We start from the raw sequence: 21,392 nt of genomic DNA, 5'->3' as shown, positions 1-21,392 counted from the left end.
CAGAAAATCACCCCACACCATCACACCTCCTCCTCCATGCGTCACAGTGGGAACCATACATGTGGAGATAATCGGCTTCTCACAAAGACACGGCGGTCGGAACCAAAAATGTCAAATTTGGACTTCCACCAGTCTAATGTCCATTGCTCGTCTTTCTTGGCCCAAGCAAGTCTCTTCTTATTGGTGTCCATTAGTAGTGGTTTCTTTGCAGCAATTTGACGATGAAGGCCTGCATCACGCAGTCTCCTCTGAACAGTTGATGTTGATGTCTGTTACTTGAACTTTGACACATTTATTTGGGCTGCAATTTCTGAGGTTGGTAACTCTAATGAACGTATCCCCTGCAGCAGAGGTAACTCTGGGTCTTCCTTTCCTGTGTCGGTCCTCATGAGAGCGAGTTTCATCATAGCGCTTGATTGTTTTTGGGACTGCACTTGAAGTGCAGAGGTCTTGAAAATGTTCCGTATTGACTGACCTTCATGTATTGAGGTAATGATGGACTGTCATTTCTCTGCTTGTTTGAGCTGTTCTTGCCGTAATATGGACTTAGTCTTTTACCAAATAGGGCTGTCTTCTGGATCATAGACGGCTCTCTCTGCTACCGCACGGCAAGCGGTACCAGAGCGCCGTGTCTAGGTCCAAGAGGCTTTTAAACACCTTCTACCCCAAGCCATAAGACTCCTGAACATCTAATCAAATGGCTACCCAGACTATTTGTATTGCCCCCCCCCCTCCTTTACACCGCTGCTACTCTCTTATCTTTCCATAGTCACTTTAATAACTATACCTACATGTACATATTACCTCAACTAACCGGTGCCCCCGCACATTGACTCTGTACCGGTACCCCCCTGTATATAGTCTCGCTATTGTTATTTTACTTTAATTACTTGTTACTTTATTTCTTATTCTTCTCTGTACTTTTTTAAACTGCATTTGTTTGTTAGGGGCTCGTAAGTAAGCATTTCACTAAGGTCTACACCTGTTGTATTCGGCGCATGTGACGAATACAATTTGATTTGATTTAGGTTGGATGGGGAGCGTTGCTGGGCAGCTATTTTCAGATCTCTCGAGATGTTTGATCGGGTTCAAGTCCGGGCTCTTGCTGGGCCACTCAAGGACATTCAGAGACTCCTGTGTTGTTGTGCTTAGGGACGTTGTTCTGTTGGAAGGTGAACCTTCGCTCCAGTCTGAGGTTCTGAGCACTCTGGAGCAGGTTTTTGTCAAGGATCTCACTGTACTTTTCTCCGTTGACCTTTTCCTCGAACCTGACTAGTCTCCCAGTCCCTGCCGATGAAAAACATCCCCTAAGCGTGATGCTGCCACCATCATGCTTCGTCGTGGCCAAAGAGTTACATTTTGGTTTCATCAGACCAGAGAATCCTGTTTCTCATGGTCAGAGTCTTTGGGTGTCTTTTGGCAAACTCCAAGCGGTCTGTCATGTGCCTTTTAACTGAGGAGTGGTTTCCGTCTGGCCACTCTAGCATAAAGGCCTGCTTGGTGGAGTGCTGCAGAGATGGTTGTCCTTCTGGAAGGTTCTTCCATTTCCACAGAGGAACTCTGGATCTCTGTCAGAGTGACCAGCGGGTTCTTGTTCACCTCCCTGACCAAGGCCCTTCTCCCCAGTTTGCTCAGTTTGGCTGGGCGGCCAGCTCTTGGAAGAGTCTTGGTGATTCTAAACTTCTAGTTAAGAATGATGGAGGCCACTGTTTTCTTGGGGATCTTCAATGCTGCATACATTTTTTTGGTACCCTACCTCAGATTTGTGCCTCGACATAATCGTGTCTCGGAGCTCTACGGACAATTCCTTCGCCCTCATGGCTTGATTTTTGCTCTGACATGCACTTTCAACTGTGGGACATCTATCTAGATGTGTGTGTCTTTCCAAATCATGTCCAATCAATTGAATTTACCACAGGTGGACTCCAAGTTGTAGAAACATCTCAAGGATGATCAATGGAAACAGGATTCACCTGAGCTCAAACTCATAACAAAGGGTCTGAATACTTATGTAAATAAGGTATTTCTGTTTTTATTTTTGTTTTTATGGGATATTGTGCGTAGATTGATTAGTATAATGTTTTATTTAATCCATTTTAGAATAAGGCTGTAACGTAACAATGTGTAAAGTCAAGAGGTCTGAATACTTTCTGAATGCATTGTATTAAACCACCCAGAAACATCAAGGATGCAGTTGTCCTTCTGAATTGAGCTGCATGATATGAAGGAAAATATGGCTGGGCAATATGGCCCAAAAATATCACTGTGTTTCACATTTTTTGGGGGTATTTTATGTTTTTGAGTAATGAAAGTTCTAAATTGGTTTTTAGTGGTGCGTGACCCTACAGTGGCAACATATACATTCTAAGTGATTTCAAAGGGTATTTGTCCATTCTGATTTGTTTTAAACTGTTCAATTCAACCAACAAGTATTTCCTGCATTTCCATCAACAACACAAAGCCAAATGTACACTGGAGTTGCTTACCAAGAAGACAGTGAATGTTCCTGAATGGCCAAGTTACAGTTTCTACTTAAATCTGCATGAAAATCTATGGTAAGACTTCAAAATTGCGGTTCAGACATTATCCCCAACACCTTGACAGAGCTTGAATAATGGGCAAATATTGCACAATAAAGGTGTGCAAAGCTCTTATGAGACTTACCCAAGAAAGCTCACAGCTGTAATGGCTGCCAACGGTGTTTTCTAACATGTATTGACTTGGTTAAAATATTTATCCAATCAAGGTATGAATCCCCCCCCAAAATAAAATCATTTATTCCGCTTTGACTGAGTATTTTATGTAGATCGTTGACAAAAAAAAGCCCACATTTAATCCAAATGAGGTGTAGACTTTCTATAGGCACTGTACATTAACCCATTCCAAAGTTATCCACGCTGTACTAGTTGACAATTCAACTGTGAGTAGGGCTTTCAGAGTAGAGGAAAACACCACGGTGAGGCTCAATCTCATATTTGTTGTGTTTGGAGCTTAACTTGGGCTCCCGAGTGGCGCAGCGGTCTAAGGCACTGCGTCTCAGTGCTAGAGATGTCATTACAGAGCCTGGTTCGATATCAGGCTGTATCACATCCGGCTGTGATTGAAAGTCCCATAGGGCGGCACACAATTGGCCCAGCGTCATTAGGGTTTGGCTGGGGTTGGCCGTCATTGTAAATAAGAATTTATTCTTAACTGACTTGCCTGGTTAAATAAAAATAAAATCTTCGTTGCAGGTTAGGTTCATGAATCTCGTTCTGGAGGCAGCTTTGCCAAGTGGTCACTAGTTGGCACAGCTACCAAGTTATACAATCTGATTTTCAACCTAACCTTAACCACATTGATAACCCTAATACCTAACCTTAAATTTAAAGCACATTTTTGTTTTCATGAATTTTTGCAATATAGCCAATTCTGACTTTGCAGCTGGCCTATCTATGGGACACTGCTCAGTTCTGCCTCCAAAACAACTCATCTCAATCAAGGTCAATCTACATCTTTGGATGAGGATCTCATCAGTTGATAGCAATGCCATACTGCACACGGTTGATGGTTAGACAGTCAGTCAATAAATGGATTGATATCGCGCTTATGTGAAGAAAAGACTCACTGCCAGACATTGTATACCTGGATTGATTTGAGTCTGTTCAAGGTCTGTTTTCTGAAAAAAGTCTCTTCTAGATGAGTTATTACAATGTGTGAATGTTTCTCTAGATGAGGTATTACACTGTGGGAATGTTTCTATAGATGAGGTATTACACCGTGGGAAGGTTTCTCTAGATGAGGTATTACACCGTGGGAAGGTTTCTCTAGATGAGGTATTATACCGTGGGAAGGTTTCTCTAGATGAGGTATTTAACATCGTGGGAAGGTTTCTCTAGATGAGGTATTATACCGTGTCAATGTTTCTCTAGATGAGGTATTAAACCGTGGGAAGGTTTCTCTAGATGAGGTGTTATACGTGGGACGGTTTCTCTGGATGAGGTATTATACCGTGGGAAGGTTTCTCTAGATGAGGTATTACACCGTGTCAAGGTTTCTCTAGATGAGGTATTATACCGTGTCAATGTTTCTCTAGATGAGGTATTATACTGTGGGAAGGTTTCTCTAGATGAGGTTTTATACCGTTCTCTAGATGAGGTATTAATACCATGGGAAGGTTTCTCTAGATGAGGTATTAACCGTGGGAAGGTTTCTCTAGATGAGGTGTTATACGCGTGGGACGGTTTCTCTAGATGAGGTATTACACCGTGGGAAGGTTTCTCTAGATGAGGTATTATACCGTGTCAATGTTTCTCTAGATGTGGTATTATACCGTGTCAATGTTTCTCTAGATGTGGTATTATACCGTGTCAATGTTTTTCTAGATGAGGTATTATACCGTGGGAAGGTTTCTCTAGATGAGGTATTATACTGTGTGAAGGTTTCTCTAGATGAGGTATTATACCGTTTGAAGGTTTCTCAATGTCAAGTTTGTGTGCGTGCAGCCACATGCTCACTCGACTGCTTTGCTCATTCTTTAATAGTAATGACTTTTCAACGTTGTTCAAACATTTAGCAATCTCTACCCTCATTACCAGGCAGTGCTGATATGATTTACTCACCAGTACTTTCTTACCCTTATGTCAACTCGTGGCTGTTGACCATGTCTTTGGATTCCTCATGTCTTGTTCATTGTTAGATTTTTTTTTAGTCCAAATCGGACGTCAGGTACTATAATTAAGTATTATATGAATCCTATCAATTAAACCGGCCAATTTGGGTGCAGTCAATTAGATTCATTTCTCAAGAGATCAAATTATATTTAAACAAAGTAATGTTTCCGGAATGCTTAAGTTATCAGTTTCGAACTACAGAATCTATGTCAGAACAATCTGAGATGGTGGGTGTCATTGCTTGCTGAAATGACATGAAACGACCTTGTAAGTCGCTCTGGATAAGAGCGTCTGCTAAATGACTTAAATGTAAATGTAATGTGACACGTGCCAGGAAGTGTTACCACTAGACCACGGCTCTACCCATAGTGATTGTTTGAATGCCTATTGATAAGTTCAGCTCTGATCAATGCCCTCTAGGCAAGAAAAATTGTACCTTTTCTAGCTTTGGCATTTGATTGTGTCAAGTTCTAAGCTGCTTTTCTGCTGCCTGTCTGCGCAAGACCAATGTCCCCTCTAGTCGATATCCTTAGACACGTGACTTCAAATGACCTCTGAGAGACTTATCTTCTGTCCACAGCACACCTCGCACGCTGATGGGCGCAACGAGGTTACCACGCGACCCGACCGCTCGGGCTCCCGCTGCCGGAACTCTATCGCCTCGTGTGCCGACGAGCAGCCGAACATCGGAAACTATCGGCTGCTCAAGACCATCGGCAAGGGAAACTTCGCCAAGGTCAAGCTGGCACGCCACGTCCTCACGGGCAGAGAGGTGAGACCCCATCAGACTCTAATTTTATTTTACTTTTATAAGTTATTTTCACAAAGTTCGTTTGTGGGCTTAGCTAATACCAGCCACCTCACCCTTCCTGTACCTGAAACGTCAAGGGGCAACGCACTGCACCAATCATAACAATAGTCAATGTAATTGCATTTTGTTCATTGGTGAAACAAACAAAATGCAAGTTAATGTCCTGAGAGTAATAGGGAAATTGAACGAGATATACTGTGCTTTAAATTCTGTAATCTAAACGTATTGAAGCAACAAACTAGAGGAACTGAAGCAAATTGTATTGAGGCCCCCTCCAGCCCTCGCAGTTCTCCTAGAGGCAATGTTTTACACACTCTACAATTGCAGCTATGCATTCTGAGAAACACCTTTGTCATTGGTGGCCCGTTTACAGGCTTGCCAATTCTTGAGTCTTTAGGAGTGGTTGCTACAAGATTGATTGTTTTCCTTTACTCTTTCTTGACAGGTTGCCATTAAAATCATTGACAAGACACAAATGAATCCTACCAGTCTTCAAAAGGTAAAAGAAAAAGCTGTTGTCTCCCTATTGAAATGTACACATCCTTCTCCAACGTTATTTTCATATTAGTGCATTCTCTGGTTGTGGATGACGGGGATATCATTAGGCCTGCATGTAATATTCCCACTTTAAAAGCATTAGTAAAACACTTTTTATGCCCTATATTCATTATGTATTATAAAATCAGTCTTGTTTCTATATTGATTGAGGTGCCCTGTGAGTGTATGGGACTTCCCTTCATCGAGTAGCCATTGAAACTATTTTTGTAGCGAAACACACAATTATAGCTAATTAATCTGATTCCCTATGAGTTCTTGACACCTTGTCATAGTGGGTGCTACACACCACAGTATGTGTCTTGGTGACATAACTAGCTTCATTTCAGAGTGTGTTACTAACTTCACAGAGGACTCTGCATTAGTTTGAGCTGAGGTGCAGAGTCCCTACCCCCTTAAAGGTCTCAGTCGTTGTGCCCCACTGCATGATGGGAGGTAGGGGGTAAAGCGGTGGCTGTTAGAGGGACCCTCGGTGGACTTTAATTTCAGAGGCTGCTAATAATAGCCTCGGAGGAGAAATCCAAATGGGTGGCTGGTGAAAGAAGAGGGTTGGCCCTGCCAACATGGGAAGAGAAGCAACAACTTTCCAAGGAGAAGGGGCTGGGGTTTTGGCTGTGGTGGGGAAAGGGCAGGGAAGTGGGGCCATTGACCCATTGGATGGTTGGAGGGCCACAGTACCCACATTTCCTCCTCAAGGCACATTTTATTATTCTGCTCTGATGAAACTGGAATGAGCTGACGCTAAAACACACCTGCTGGCCCACAAAAGAGTTAAAGGCAACAAATGAGGTGCGTCTTTCTGTACTTGTATTTAACTTGGACATCAGAACTTTTCCCCAAAGTTTTGTGGCAGAGTAACCCTAACCCAATATTAGGACCTGTGTCAACTGGTAATATCATATATACAAATATACTTTTCTATCTATTTTCTGAGATCCGCTTGGAACTGTAGTAGACTTTACTATGGTGCCCTTGGGTGGCTCTGTACCAGACTGCGGCTGCTGCCCTGTCCTGTCGCCTTTCCTTGCAGCTATACAGACCAGACTGTCACATTGGGGCCAGTGTGAGACTGATGATGTTCATCCTCCCCACCAACTCCTATAATTAGCCAGCACAGGCTATCGATTTAGTTAGTTTTCCATTCGTTGGCCAATCGACAGCCCGTGGCTCAGACTGTGGGTATACGGGATGGGTGAGAGAGAGGAGGGGACAGGGACTATGCGGGAGAGAGGGCCAGCGTCATGCTGCTCTCTCTAGTTTCTCAGTCTCCACCTGTGTGCTTACCACTTCATCAGGAGCCCACTGCTTTCTGGGTTGGCAATCAAAGCGAACAGGCCTCTGAGTGATGAAGTGGTCTTAAACACAACACCCTCCCTTAAACCGTAGTTAACAGTAGCCAGAGAGCCTCTGCCACATACACCAATCACTGAGTCAAAATGGACAAACCTCCACATGCAAAGGTAGCTGAGGGTACACCATACTGTCCCGTTCCTTCCATGAGGATCGGAGCCGGAGTCTATAATGCACAAGTGTCCTTCAGGGAACGGTGCCGACTAGATGGCTGCCACGGCTCCACGCAGTTCGCTGGCAGCCTGCAGTCAGACTGACAATGTACCATGCTAAGCCTTACCAATCTGTTACTGCCTCCTCGGTGCAGTATCAGTCTCCACATCACAGCTCCGCTCAGGGCATCGTGACAGGGATGGTATAGGAGCCAGGGCCCTCGGAGAGAAGTGTTCATTGTAATGTCTTGAAAGCAACACAAGTTTGGCATTTTGTCCTGAGGGAACACAATTCCCAATGGTGGTTTGAACTGGCCTTTTTTCGTATGTATGTGAACTCATCAAAAAAAGAAACGTCCCTTTTTCAGGACCCTGTCTTACAAAGATAATTTGTAAAAATCCAAATAACTTCACAGATCATTGTAAAGGGTTTAATAGCGCATTTTTATTTGTCGCATTATTCACACAGACAGAATTTGCAACTTCAGCAGCCCACTTCTCTCCAAGTTGTGTGTGTGAGTTCAAGTGTGCCTGGTATGTGTGGACTCAATGAAATAGAGTAGGCTGCCTACATGGGCGGAGAATCACGTGGCAGTTAACTTCAATTTGACAATAACTTCAATATGATTAGACTGTAGTTTACTACAGTGCCTAAATAAATATTGATAATGGAATAAAATGGGCGCTTAACCAACGTGAGTCGAACAACGGGTGCATAGGTTAGGCTACTATGGTGAGCAGGCGTGGCACCCGTTTCATTAAGTATTGATTACCCCTTTGTTTGTCTCTGCCTGTAAATCGTCGTCCTAAAAAGGTAGGCTATGTCCTTATGTAAAACGTGGCAAGTGTAGCAGTCATCTTTCTTGCCACTTCCAGTTCAGATTCCATACCTTCGAGATCAGGACCTTGTGTGTGTCTCAATTAAATAGAGTAGGCTATAGCCTAAGTATGGGCGGAGAAGCACAGGGCAGTTCTTTCCAAGGAAATGTACTTCCTAAATATGATTAGGCTATAGTTTACTACATTGCCTAGATATAAATATTGATCATCCATATTGCTCTGGCTGAAAATCGTCGCACTCCTAGGGGCCTCCCGGGTGGCGCAGTGGTCTAAGGCACTGCATCGCAGTGCTAGCGGTGCCACCAGAGATTCTGGGTTCGAGTCCAGGCTCTGTCGCATCCGGCCGCGACCGGGAGGCTCATTTGGCCCAGCGTCGTCCGGGTTAGGGAGGGTTTGGCCGGCAGGGATATCCTTGTCTCATTGCGCACTAGCGACTCCTGTGGCGGGCCGGGCGCAGTGCACGCTGACCAGGTCGCCAGGTGTACAGTGTTTCTTCCGACACATTGGTGGGGCTGGCTTCCGGGTTGGATGGGCATTGTGTCAAGAAGCAGTGTGGCTTGGTTGGGTTGTGTTTCGGAGGACGCACGGCTCTCGAGTCCGTATGGGAGTTGCAGCGAAGAGACAAGACTGTAACTACTACCAATTGGATACCACGAAATTGGGGAGAAGAAAAATAAATAATGAAAATCTTCACACTCCTAAAAGGTAGGCTATAAAGAGAAAAGGGCAAGTCTCCAACTCTGCTCCCTAAACTACATCTAGCATATCGGATGATATAGTCCAGTAATACAGAAAGCCTAATGTGAAATGGGCCACCTATTTCTCAAGTTATTTTAGCGCATTTGATATTGCCTATAGGGTGCAAAATTGCTGGAACCATAGCTGACATGTGAGCTGTATCACATTCGCCTAAAATAACATTGCAGGACTGCGGTTTGGTTTGGGACCAGTTCTTGCAGTAGCGGGTGGGAGTTAAGCACGAGCTGACAATATTTGACTTTTTTTGACTGCTGTCATATCGACAAACATTTTAAATATAATGCCATTGTTGCTTTTGTGCTGATTTTACTATTTATCAAGCACACTTGGCGCTTATAATGATGTTTAGGTTACTGTTTTCAACACTTGACCGTGTGTGTTGCTGACCGTGCGTCTTTGTGGTATTTTGTACACTATTTTAAAATCAAAATAAGCTTTTACAGTGTTCTAAGACATATGGTTTCTGTTTCATAGTTGGAACAAAAGCACTCCAAATAAAATTCATTGACCAGTTTGTTTTTACCTATAGCCTACAGTAACAAACTCATGAAAATGCTATTTTATAATTAAAAAAAAACTAAAATAAATTCTGTTACTTGACACCTTCATGAACACAACCAAATGACTATTTTAGCAATAGCATATATGAATTACACCGTTAGCTGTCAGCCTGAAGGGTAGGTCCCTCAAGGCCCTGCGGTACTAATGTTAAGTGACTGATTGACCAGTGTGGTTTCAGTGAAAGTGCCCTCTGGATGGGGTTTGATAGATAAGATCGTTAAGCTAGATTGCTTAAAGGCCAGTTTCCCAGACACAGATTAAGCTCAGTCCCCGGAGGGCTAGGGTCAGTCTGTTATATCTGGTGTAATTCTCCTGTCTTATCTGGTGTCCTGTGTGAATGTAAGTATGCTCCCTCGAATTCTCTCCCTCTCCTCCCGGAGGACCTAAGCCTGAGGATCATGCCTCAGGACTATCTGGCCTGGCTACCCCCATTCCACCTGGTCGTGCTGGTACTCCAGTTTCAACCTTGACCTGTTTCACCGGATGTGCTACCATGTCCCGAACTTGCGGTTTTCGACTCTCTACCGCACCTACGGTCTCGACCTCTGAATGATCGGCTATGAAAAGCCAACTGACATTTACTCCTGAGGTACTGACCACCCTCTACAACCACTGTGATTATTATTTGACCCTGCTGGTCATCTAGAAACGTTTGAACATCTTGAAGAACAATCTGGCCTTAATGGTCGTGTACTCGTATCTCCACCCGGCACTGCCAGAAGAGGACTGGCCACCCCTCAGAGCCTGGCTACTCTAGGTTCCTGCTTTTCTAGGGAGTTTTCCACTGCACACATTCTATATCTGCATTGCTTGCTGTTTGTGGTTTTAGGCTAAATACATTTGATTGATTGATTAGCATGCTCAATGGAGAATCTTCATTGAATGTGCTTTTAAATGCAGGACAGGCCTTTAAAACCCAGAGAATCAATATTTGATCTGTATACATGCATACATACATACACTCAGCAAAAAAAGAAACGTCCTCTCACTGTCAACTTTATTTTCAGCAAACTTCACGTGTAAATATTTGTATGAACATAAGACTCAACAACAGACATAAACTGAACAAGTTCCACAGACATGTGACTAACAGAAATGGAATAATGTGTCCCTGAATAAAGGGGGTGGGGGTAAAAATCAAAAGTCAGTATCTGGTGTTGCCACTAACTGCATTAAGACACTAACGTCCCACCTGACCAACATCCAGTGAAAGTGCAGGGCGCCAAATTCAAACAACAGAAATCTCATAATTAAAATTCCTCAAACATACATGTATTATACACCATTTTAAATATAAACTTCTTGTAAATCCAGCCACAGTGTCCGATTTCAAAAAAAGGCTTTACGACGAAAGCACACCAAACGATTATGTTAGGTAAGAGCCACAGAAAAACACAGCCATTTTTCCAGCCAAAGAGAGGAGTCACAAAAAGCAGAAATAGAGATACAATTAATCACTAACCTTTGATGATCTTCATCAGATGACACTTGTATTTCCATGAGTGTTTAATATTTCGATTTCTGTAATTTGAATTTCGTGCTCTGCAATTTCACCGGATGTTGTCGTAGGTGTCCCGCTAGCGGTTCATGCGCCAAAAGAGGTTTAACCTTTTCACAAGTACCAACAAATGGATGTGATCATTCTACAGTGGTCCCTGCAGCGTACGCTCAAACTGGTTTGACTAGAACGTCCAGTTTCGATTGCTGCAATAGTCAGCATTTGAGCTAGCCACAAACATTTTGCCCAAATGCAGTCCTTACCAAGCTATGTTCAGAATATGACCAGTTTTATTTTTGGATGCAATGTTCTGACATTCACAGAAGTAACGACAGCATACACGATCAACCAAACCGGAAAATGTAGGGTACATTAGTCCTAGCGCTGACTGAGGAAAGATTGACATAACACATGCGGTCATATTTAGATTAGATATCTCTCGTCTGACAGACAACAATATGAATTGGCTAATAGCAATTTACTATTTAAAATGCATCACATCACGGTTGAGCTCACCATTGATCAAAATAATTGAGTAAAACACTTTCTAGAAAACGAAAGTAATCCATCATGGGTAGTTTTTGCGCACCGCCATTTCGCTCTTTCTAGTCTACCAAAGATAATAAAAGGAGACCTAGATGAGTTTGGTCTGTTTGCAGTGTGTATATTGAAGGGGGTGTGTTGTCTACGATCATTCACGTCCCTTCATTCAATTCCGGAAGTTTAGTTGAAAGATGAGTGAACCATTCCTTCACCTCATAACATCTTTGGTCTGACAGACGTTTACATGACACCCAGAATGCATTGTATAATGTCAACAAACAGCGCCACACATAGCTGGCAAATAGCTTAACATTAGCTCGTTATAATCAGTACAACCTTCAATAAGGTATTTTACACACATCATTAGTGTCCATTACAATCTATGCAATAATCGGAATGCATTATTTGTCACCAGGACTTGAAAACATGTGAATATAACTGTAAATGCATTATGCTCCATACATACATAGTGTGTGCTACATTAGAAACGACAACACGACATACAGAAAATAAGGCACTTTGATAGGAACACATACATGTCCAAAGTTTATTTGTAAGGAGAACAACAACAATGAAGACAATGTGAACGCCAGCCCGATAATGTGCCAGTTCATGTAAGACTGCGCAAATGTCAGTGTGAAAAGGTTAATACAATAAGGTTAATACAATAGGTAGGCTAACGCATACAAAGCAGAAAGACGACCATTTCCAAATCATCTCTGACCTCTCGCCTGCAACATGAAAAATGCAGACCGTGCCGCAGTCATAAAACCTACAGGTCCTGAGGGCATCCCACGGGAATGCAACCCTCTAGTGTGCATTTTCACACAATGGAATCAGTTGGATTTCACAGTCGACACAAATCTTTGCCACTTTCACAAGCTTAACACACTTCCTAAAAACTCGTCGCTTGCAGGTGACAGGCACGGACTCCTCCCCGGGAGCTGTGAGCAATTTGGCTCATGCAAAGGCTCGCGTGGAATCTTTGCTGCTGCCCTCACCCACCTGGACAAAAGGAATACCCATGTAAGAATGCTGTTCATTGACTACGGCTCAGCATTCAACACCATAGTCTCCTCGAAGTTCAAGAGTCTGGGACTGAACACCTCCCTCTGCAACTGGATCCGGGACTTCCTGACAGGCTGCCCCCAGGTGGTAAGGGTAGGCAACAACACATCCGCCACAGGGGCCCCTCGGCGGTGTGTGCTTAGTCCCCTCCTGTTCCCTGTTCACCTACGACTGTGTGGCCGTGCATGACTTCATTAAGTTTGCTGACGACACAATGGTGGTAGGACTAATCACCGATGATGATGGAAGGTCTGACCTGGCAGTGTGGTGCCAGGACAACAACCTCTCCCTCAATGTCAGTAAAATAAAGGAGCTGATCATGATATTTTGGGGGGATGGGGGTCACTTCAGAATGCAAAACAGGAATGCTTTCATAGGATTTTGGCATGAGTTCTCCAGTGACTGCAAGTTTACAAATAGACCGCCATTGCCCTCTGTTCTATTTGCTTGCTGACATGGTCTCGTCAGGTTGCCACCTCGCTTGCCACACTTTCGCTGCCGCTTCCTCTTTCGAGTCCCGGTGATTAGGGCCTGGTCCCAAGAAAGCAGAAAATCCAGAGCTGCCGCCTCGTTGAAGTAAACATTTTCATCCAAATCGAGGTTACCGATCGCTGTTCTGATGTCCAGAAGCTGTTTTCGGTCTTAGGAAATGATTGCGGAGACATTATGTACCAAAAAAGTTAAGATCAGCATCAAAAAACACACAAAATAACAGAATTGGTCAGGAGCCCGCAAAACAGTGACTTTCCACTGCAGCGCCATCCTAGATTAAAATACACTGGCAAACCCAGACAACTCAGGACCTTAATTCAGACAATGAGCACCTTAGTTTGCACAGCAAAACAAAAATGTCATCCCTCCATCCTTACCTCCCCTCTTGCGCTCCTCAGTTTTTCACAGACTCGTTCGCTGTGGCTGTTTTAATTTGCGTCGGTGTGACCTCTTATGTAATTGGTGGGAGGAGAACCCCGCTGCCGAGTCATTCGATATTCCTGCTTTTAGAAGGGAGTGGTTTTTATTAAGACCTGGGTCGGGGCGCCGGGGGTATGGAAGTATACTCCTGAAACCCATCAAACACCATAAGGGATCTGCTAGAGGTGTGGTCACATTTTACCTGGGCGTTATGAGTTATGTTAATCAGCCATAGGATGTGGGGGTGGAAGGAGGGGATTAGAAGGATATTGGGCAGAGATGTTGGGCAGAAGAATAGTTTTCCAGCTTTGGTAGATAACATCAGTAGTGTAGTTGTCTGCTTTTATCTCTAAGTTAGTGTTACATACACAGTTTATTTTCTAGTCAGCTTCTCTGTGTCAGCTCCTATCAATATGGTGGTTTCACACTCTGGATTGAAGTGAGTGTTTCCACAATCTCTGTTATTCCACTAATATGAGGCCATATTCAATCCAACCTGGCAACAGTGAAAGACAAAACAATAGTCTGCCTGTGCTGCAATAATACATGTTTCAATTTACATAATCACGAAGAGAATGACATGTGTGAAACAAAAAGTTACCCAATTGGGTGTTCATTCACCTTCCTCACAGTACGGGAAGAGAATGTTTTTGTCCAATCGATGAAATGGCGCTTTTGATTGAATAACACCCTTTAGTGAATCCCAACTCCTGAACATACGGCAATTGCCCTATTGCGGAAGCAGAGGGGATGAGCAGGTACTATGTAGGTGTAACCCACAAATCGGTGAGAACAGTTTTGGGAGGGACTGTGGGGCTGCAGTCAGCGATGCCTCATGAATGCTTGCACCGGAGCGATCAGGGTTGTTTGGTGGTCCAGTCCCATTTACTTTTGGCAGGCAGTGACCTCATTGGCGTTGACATCAGCCAGTAGAAGAAAGGGACTGTTGCTGTTACGTCTGTGCTGCTCCATTTGTTTACTCATCTGTGGAGCTTTTGTGTCTGGACTCGACATTGCGTTTTCTTAAGGTCTGAGCGAGCTGTCTCGCTTTTGCATATTGCACTCTTTTGGGGGGTGGGGGTCACTTTAGATTCAAAATGCTTTCATAGGATTTTAGGATGAGGAGCCAGCCAAATTAATTCTATGCCTCTGGTACCATTTTAAATAAATTAGCTTCTACAGTGAAATGTGTAGCACCCCTCACACTTTATATTTGCGATCCACAGACGCCCATCATCCAAGAGCTCTGCAAAGATTTATTGTGTGTCTTTGTATCTCCACCATTACTCAATTTCCTCCTAGTGTTCCTTGCTGATATGTCTTCTGCAGACTGAGTCACCGGGTGTTCTGTATCACGGTGTGGGTTGCAGACAGTTTTCCTATCGGGTTGGAAAATGCCACCAGGGCATGTGCTAGAGGAGAAGAGAAATGATTTTGGGGCACTCCAAAATGTGACTTTCTCCAGCCACAAAATGTACCAATTGTGTTTTATTAGCTTTGCAAGAATGTAAAGGAAATAACTAGGCCTAACTAGGGGTAGAGCAGGCCCGTAAGTCATTCCTCTTGGCCTCTCTCCGGCACTCCAGAGGCACGCTGCCATCAGATGTTACTGGAACATTTCCTTTCCTGTTTTTCTTTCTCTAGGAGAGTGACATTTTCTTTTTGCCATGCAATATAAAGATTATTTTTTCTTCTCCCTTTCATAGTGCAGCGTTAGAAATCGAACCCTGGGCCTTTTTAAACCATCTCGTGCCACCTTTCGAACTGTTTATGCGACTCACTACTCAGCATTGTAATGGGAGCGTTTGTTTTATGCTTGGGTCAGCTAGGCTGAGACGTTGTCCTCACTGCACATATTTTCTTTCCTAATAATTTATTTCTGTCAGGCATTTGACCTCGGAAGTGCTCATGTCCGGGTTGTATTTGAGGGGTCAATCCAGGCGACAGTCAGAGGCTGGGCGGCTGTGGCTGGGTTCAATCCCTCCAGCAACTTGTCCCTCCATGACCCCAGGCAGACAGGCAGCCTTACCCAGGCAACACTCACTCCCACACCCACGCCACCGAGCCAGCCTGCTTCCTTCCTCTCAGGCCCTGTTTGTGAAGTGATATGTCACCCGGCGTTGTGGGTGTTTTATCATCCAAAACCCAGGATGGCCTCAAACAAGTAGTTTCAGCAAGGGTGGGGGTTGGGTGACTATAACCCCCTCACTGAAATGAATTCCTGCTAGGGTTCGTATGAGCAATGGAGTGCGACATTACCCAGAGCTACAGACAATTGTTTTTCTTCTATTACATTGTCCCTTGCCTTGAATGGGTAAACCTTGTCTTTAGGGCCGCCTCCCTGTTATGCAGAGATATTTGTGCTGGACGGTACAATAGGTGTCCAGTTCATATTTCCGTAGGATCTTGTTATTTCCCCTCGGAGCTAGGTCACTTCAAACGAGTGGGGTGAAACTAGAAAACACCAACGTCTCGACCAACAGACTCCCAATGCAGACCAAATAAACTATGTAAATTAGTTCAGCTGGACTTTTAACACAATATTGATCCATCTTATTGTATGTATGGAACTGGTAAGATACTGTGGTGGCACATGAATGGTCTCCCCCTGTTAAGGCTCCTGTGTGTTTTTTTTAACACGATTTAGACAGACCCGGATTTAACACTGGTCTCAAAGAGTGGTATGTGCTTATAGACCTGGGAGCATCCACTGGACCACAGACTCTGCACTTATGTGTGTTCAGTAGTCTTTTTGGGGACTGTTTATTTCCTGCAGTGCGTCTTGGGTGCAGCAAATTGGGTCACGGGTGGAAGCATGTCTCGTTTTTGCTCCTCCGCATCTCTTTTCCCATTCGCCTGGTTCAGCATACGCTGGCCCTGTTGGAGTACTTTTAACATACACTGAACAAAAATATAGAAATGTAAAGTGTCGGTCCCATGTTTCATGAGCTGAAATAAAAGATCACAGAAAATGTCCATACGCACAAGAAGCTTATTTCTCTCAAATTGTGTGCACATATTTGTTTACATCCCTGTTAGTGAGCATTTCTCCTTTGCCAAGATAATCCATCCACCTGACAGGTGTGGCATATCAATAAGCATATTACGAAGCTGATTAAGCAGCATGATCATTACACAAGTGCACCTTGTGCTGGAGAGAATAAAAGGTCACTTTAAAATGTGCAGGTTTTTTTGTCAAATAACACAATACCACAGATACCACAGTCTCAGGTTTTGAGGGAGTGTTCAATTGGCATGCTGACTGCAGGAATGTCCACCAGAACATTGAATGTTAATTTCTCTACCAACATCGTTTTAGAGAATTTGACAGTACATCCAACCGTCCCCCCAACCGCAGACCACGTGTAACCACGCCAGCCCAGGACCTCCACATCTGGCTTCTTCACATGCGTGATGGTCTGAGATTAGCCACCCAGACAGCTGGTGAAACTGTGGGTTTGTACAACAACAACAAATGTCTGCACAAACTGTAAGAAACCATCTCCGGGAAGCTGATCTACGTGCTCATCGTCCTCACCATGGTCTTGACCTGACTGCAGCTTGGCGTCGTAACCAACTTCAATGGGCAAATGTATTCTTTGATGGCCACTTGCATGCTTGGAGAAGTGTGCTCTACAAGGATCAATCACGGTTTCAACTGTACTGGGCAGATCGCAGACAGTGTATGGCGTCGTGTGGGTGAGCAGTTTGATGTCAACATTGTGAAAAGCCCCATGGTGGGGTTATGGTATGGCCAGGCATAAGCTACGAACACAATTGCATTTTATCGATGGCAATTTTAATTCACAGAGATACCGTGACGTGATCCTGAGGCCCATTGTTGTGCCATTCATCCTCCTCCATCGCCTCATGTTTCAGCATGATAATGCACGGCCCGATGTCGAAAGGATCTGCACACAATTCCTGGAAGCTGAAAAAAGGCCCAGTTCTTCCATGGCCTGCATACTCACCAGACATGTTACGCATTGCGCATGTTTGAATGCTCTGGATCGACGTGTACTACGCCGTGTTCCAGTTCCCGCCAATATCCAGCAACTTTGCACAGCCAGTGAAGAGGAGTGGGACAACATTCCACAGGACACAATCAACAGCGTGATCAACTCTATGCAAAGGAGATGTGTCGCGCTGCATGAGGCAAATGGTGGTCACACCTAGGGTTGGAAACTTTCTGGTAAATTTCCGGAATGAAGTTAAGCCCGGGAATTTTGGGAATTTATCAAAAAAGTTAGCTTAATACAGAACCTTTTTTGTGAGATACACACCGCAATTCTAGGTCTTGTGGCATATTTTGGTTAAACTATCCCCAATTCAATGGAATCGCAACCCTCTGCATGCACAGCGCATTCTTCCATCACATGTACAGCTGATTCTCAAGATCTTGCACACTAATGAGATGCTGTTGAGTCCACAGTACTACACTGTCTGAGCCAAGGACTACATGCTTTCTGGTAAGTTTTGATTACAATACTGGGTGGGGTGAATATATTTTATGACAGACCAAATTTTTGTTAACTAGTAAATAGTAGCAAAGTATACTTAAATCATTTCTAACTTGTTAACAATTTCTGCTAGTTAGTTTTTGTTACCATGTGGGTTTTAGCTTGCTTGAGCCTGCTAACCTGTTTCCATACATGTTTCATTTTAAAACATGTATCTTACAAAGGAGCTGTTTAATCTAACTGCTTAACTATTTATCAGAACATGGAATTGTGTGTGTATATATATATATATTTTATTTGTACAAATTTTTCCCCCTAATCTTTACAGGAAAATGCCATGGGCACTATCTTATGTGGAGACATTTCACTGCAGCTAATGTCGAAGGAAAAGCTGTGCACATTTGCAAATACTGTGCCAAATCATATGTTAAGAATGCTACAAAGATGCAGAATCATCTGGCCAAGTGCATAAAGTTCCCTCAGTGCTCACAACAAGCAACCTCTGACAAAAGTCCCTCTACTTCTATTCGAGGTGAAAGTTATGAATCAGACACCTTATCAATAGCAACAGCTCAGTTTTTTTGACTCAAAGGAGGTTCACCTCTGACGCTCATAGGCAATGTGTATTGGAAGACATTTCTGAATGTTCTTCGCCCAGCATACACCCCTCCAACCAGATATGCTTTATCTACTCATTTCCTGGATGCAGAGTTCAAGTGAAGGTCAAGCAAATCATAGAGAAAGCAGACTGTATTGCAATCATCTGATGGGTGGTTGAATGTTCGTGGGCAAGGAATAATTAACAACATCTCCACCCCTCAACCTGTATTCTACAAGAGCACAGACACAAGGGACAACAGACACACCGGTCTCTACATTGCAGATGAGCTGAAGGCAGTCATCAATGACCTTGGACCACAGAAGGTATTTGCACTGGTGACAGATAATGCTGCGAACATGAAGGCTGCTTGGTCTAAAGTGGAGGAGTCCTACCCTCACATCACACCCATTGGCTGTGCTGCTCATGCATTGAATCTGCTCCTCAAGAATATCATTGCACTGAAAACAATGGATACACTCTACAAGAGAGCCAAGGAAATGGTTAGGTTATGTGAAGGGTCATCAAGTTATAGCATCAATCTACCTCACAAAGCAAAGTGAGAAGAATAAGAGCACCACGTTGAAGCTGCCCAGCAACACTCGTTGGGGTGGTGTTGTCATGTTTGATAGTCTCCTGGAGGGGAAGGAGTCTCTCCAAGAAATGACCATATCACAGTCTGCCAATATGGAAAGCCCCATCAAGAGAATCCTCCTGGATGATGTATTTTGGGAGAGCGTGATACGCAGCCTGAAACTCCTGAAACCTATAGCAGTAGCCATTGCACAGATTGAGGGAGACAATGCCATCCTGTCTGATGTTCAGACTCTGCTTGCAGATGTAAGAGAAGAAATCCGTACTGCCCTGCCCACTTCACTGTTGCTCCAAGCAGAGGAAACTGCAGTTCTGAAATACATAAAAAAGCGTGAAGACTTCTGCCTGAAGCCCATACACGCCGCAGCGTACATGTTGGATCCCCAAGTATGCTGGCAAGAGCATCCTGTTTGGTGCAGAGACCAACAAGGCCTATGGTGTCATCACTACCGTGTCTCGCCACCTTGGCCTGGATGAGGGCAAGGTTCTTGGCAGTCTGGCGAAGTACACTTCCAAGCAAGGGCTTTGGGATGGAGACGCAATATGGCAGTCGTGCCAACATATCTCATCAGCCACCTGGCATGCAACAGGCTGACCAATTCATGGGTTGAAAAATTGGCTGCCATCCGGGCAATTTGAGGCTTTTTGAGCCTAACAATGAGCCATCCTCAACAAGGTTGGAAAGTGACAGTGAAGATGAGGTCTGATGTTCAAGAGGTGGACATTGAGGAGGTCCAGGGAGAAGACATGGAAGCTTGAGAGGAAGACAACCAAAGCTTTAGTTTCTAGACTATCATTTTACAGATGTATGTTGAAAATGTTTTTGGGAGATGCGATGGATCATTGGGGATCATTCAATATTCCCTTTCTTTTGTTGTTCAGTGAAATCATCCCATGTGAAGAGTTAATTCATTTAAGTTCAATTCGTAACAATTTTTTACATTTCTATTGGAAGGATTTAACCATTTGCAATTGTCTGCTTACGATAAGGTAAAAGGTTTGTTTCTGTCTCCATATGATATGGTAAATGCAACGCTGTAATCAAGGCAAAGGGTGGCTACTTTGAATAATCTAAAATCTAAAATATGTTTTGATTTGTTTAAACTTTTGATTACTACATGATTCCATATGTGTTATTTCATAGTTTTGATGTCTTTGCTATTATTTTACAATGTAAAAATAAAGAAAAACCCTTGAATGAGTAGGTGTACAAACTTTTGACTTGTACTGTGTATGGATGACTTATAAAGCCAGGTACAGATAGCAGCTAGGCTATTGACCTAATTAAGTTGGTTTCCTCTACCCTCAATTTTCTTTGACAATTAGGCTAAATCAAGGGCTTTTTCCTCGTCTCTGCTGCCACGCCGCATTGTTCTCAATCCCAATATGCCGGTTAACTTTTCCATTATGCACATGGCAACATAAGTGTTTGTGCACCATCAATTTTTTAAAATAATAATTGCGACTGCTCGACTACAGAAATCTCGGTCGACCAACAGCCTATCAACCAAACAATCGACCAGTCTACTAAATAGGGTCATCCCTAGTACTATTCAACAACATTTGCATAGAAGTATCTTATTTTATAAAAATGCGCGCTGTCTCTTTAACAAGTAATGACGTAATTCAGGAGGGTTGAGGGGGCGGCTGTCAAAGCCCAATTTACACATCTAGTCAGTTCGCTGAGACAATAGATAATCTTTGGGAGAGACTGATTTTTAAGTCAATTAATAAAGTTTTGGTGGCAATTAGCATATTTTTGCCAAAGTATTAAGGTAGTGAATTGATGTTAGCTTCTGCTGTAAGCTAGCAAGAAAAGTTAGCCTACAAAGCTGGAAGTTACCGTTATCGTCTTGCATTGTGAAGTGTTTTGTATGTTTTGCAAACCGTAATTAACTGTTAAAACATTTCTACATGCCGTGTTTCATTGTTCAAGTGTGCAAACTTCTCTGCAGAATGAGTGGTTAGCTAACATGATGCAGCCGAGACTCCCGGTAGGCGCTAAGTGGAGCTGGCACAGTGTGCTCGGGGACATCGGC

General features: G+C 43.6%; 1 protein-coding gene across 4 annotated transcripts in view; it reads left to right on the top strand.

Annotated features, from left to right (window-relative positions):
- The window catches only part of LOC112068360 (MAP/microtubule affinity-regulating kinase 3), a 133,027-nt gene that overhangs the window by 25,416 nt on the left and 86,219 nt on the right, over positions 1 to 21,392 (top strand). For all 4 annotated transcript variants that reach the window (XM_024135491.2, XM_024135494.2, XM_024135492.2 and 1 more), the window contains exons 2-3: positions 5,233 to 5,424; positions 5,909 to 5,962. In XM_024135491.2, coding sequence (XP_023991259.1) covers positions 5,233 to 5,424; positions 5,909 to 5,962 — 246 coding nt within the window. The remainder of the gene's footprint in view (positions 1 to 5,232; positions 5,425 to 5,908; positions 5,963 to 21,392) is intronic.

This window comes from Salvelinus sp. IW2-2015, unplaced genomic scaffold, assembly GCF_002910315.2.
Source record: "Salvelinus sp. IW2-2015 unplaced genomic scaffold, ASM291031v2 Un_scaffold467, whole genome shotgun sequence".
Lineage (NCBI taxonomy): Eukaryota > Metazoa > Chordata > Actinopteri > Salmoniformes > Salmonidae > Salvelinus > Salvelinus sp. IW2-2015.
The sequence above is the reverse complement of the archived record's forward strand: the minus strand, read 5'-3'. Positions and strand labels throughout refer to the sequence as shown.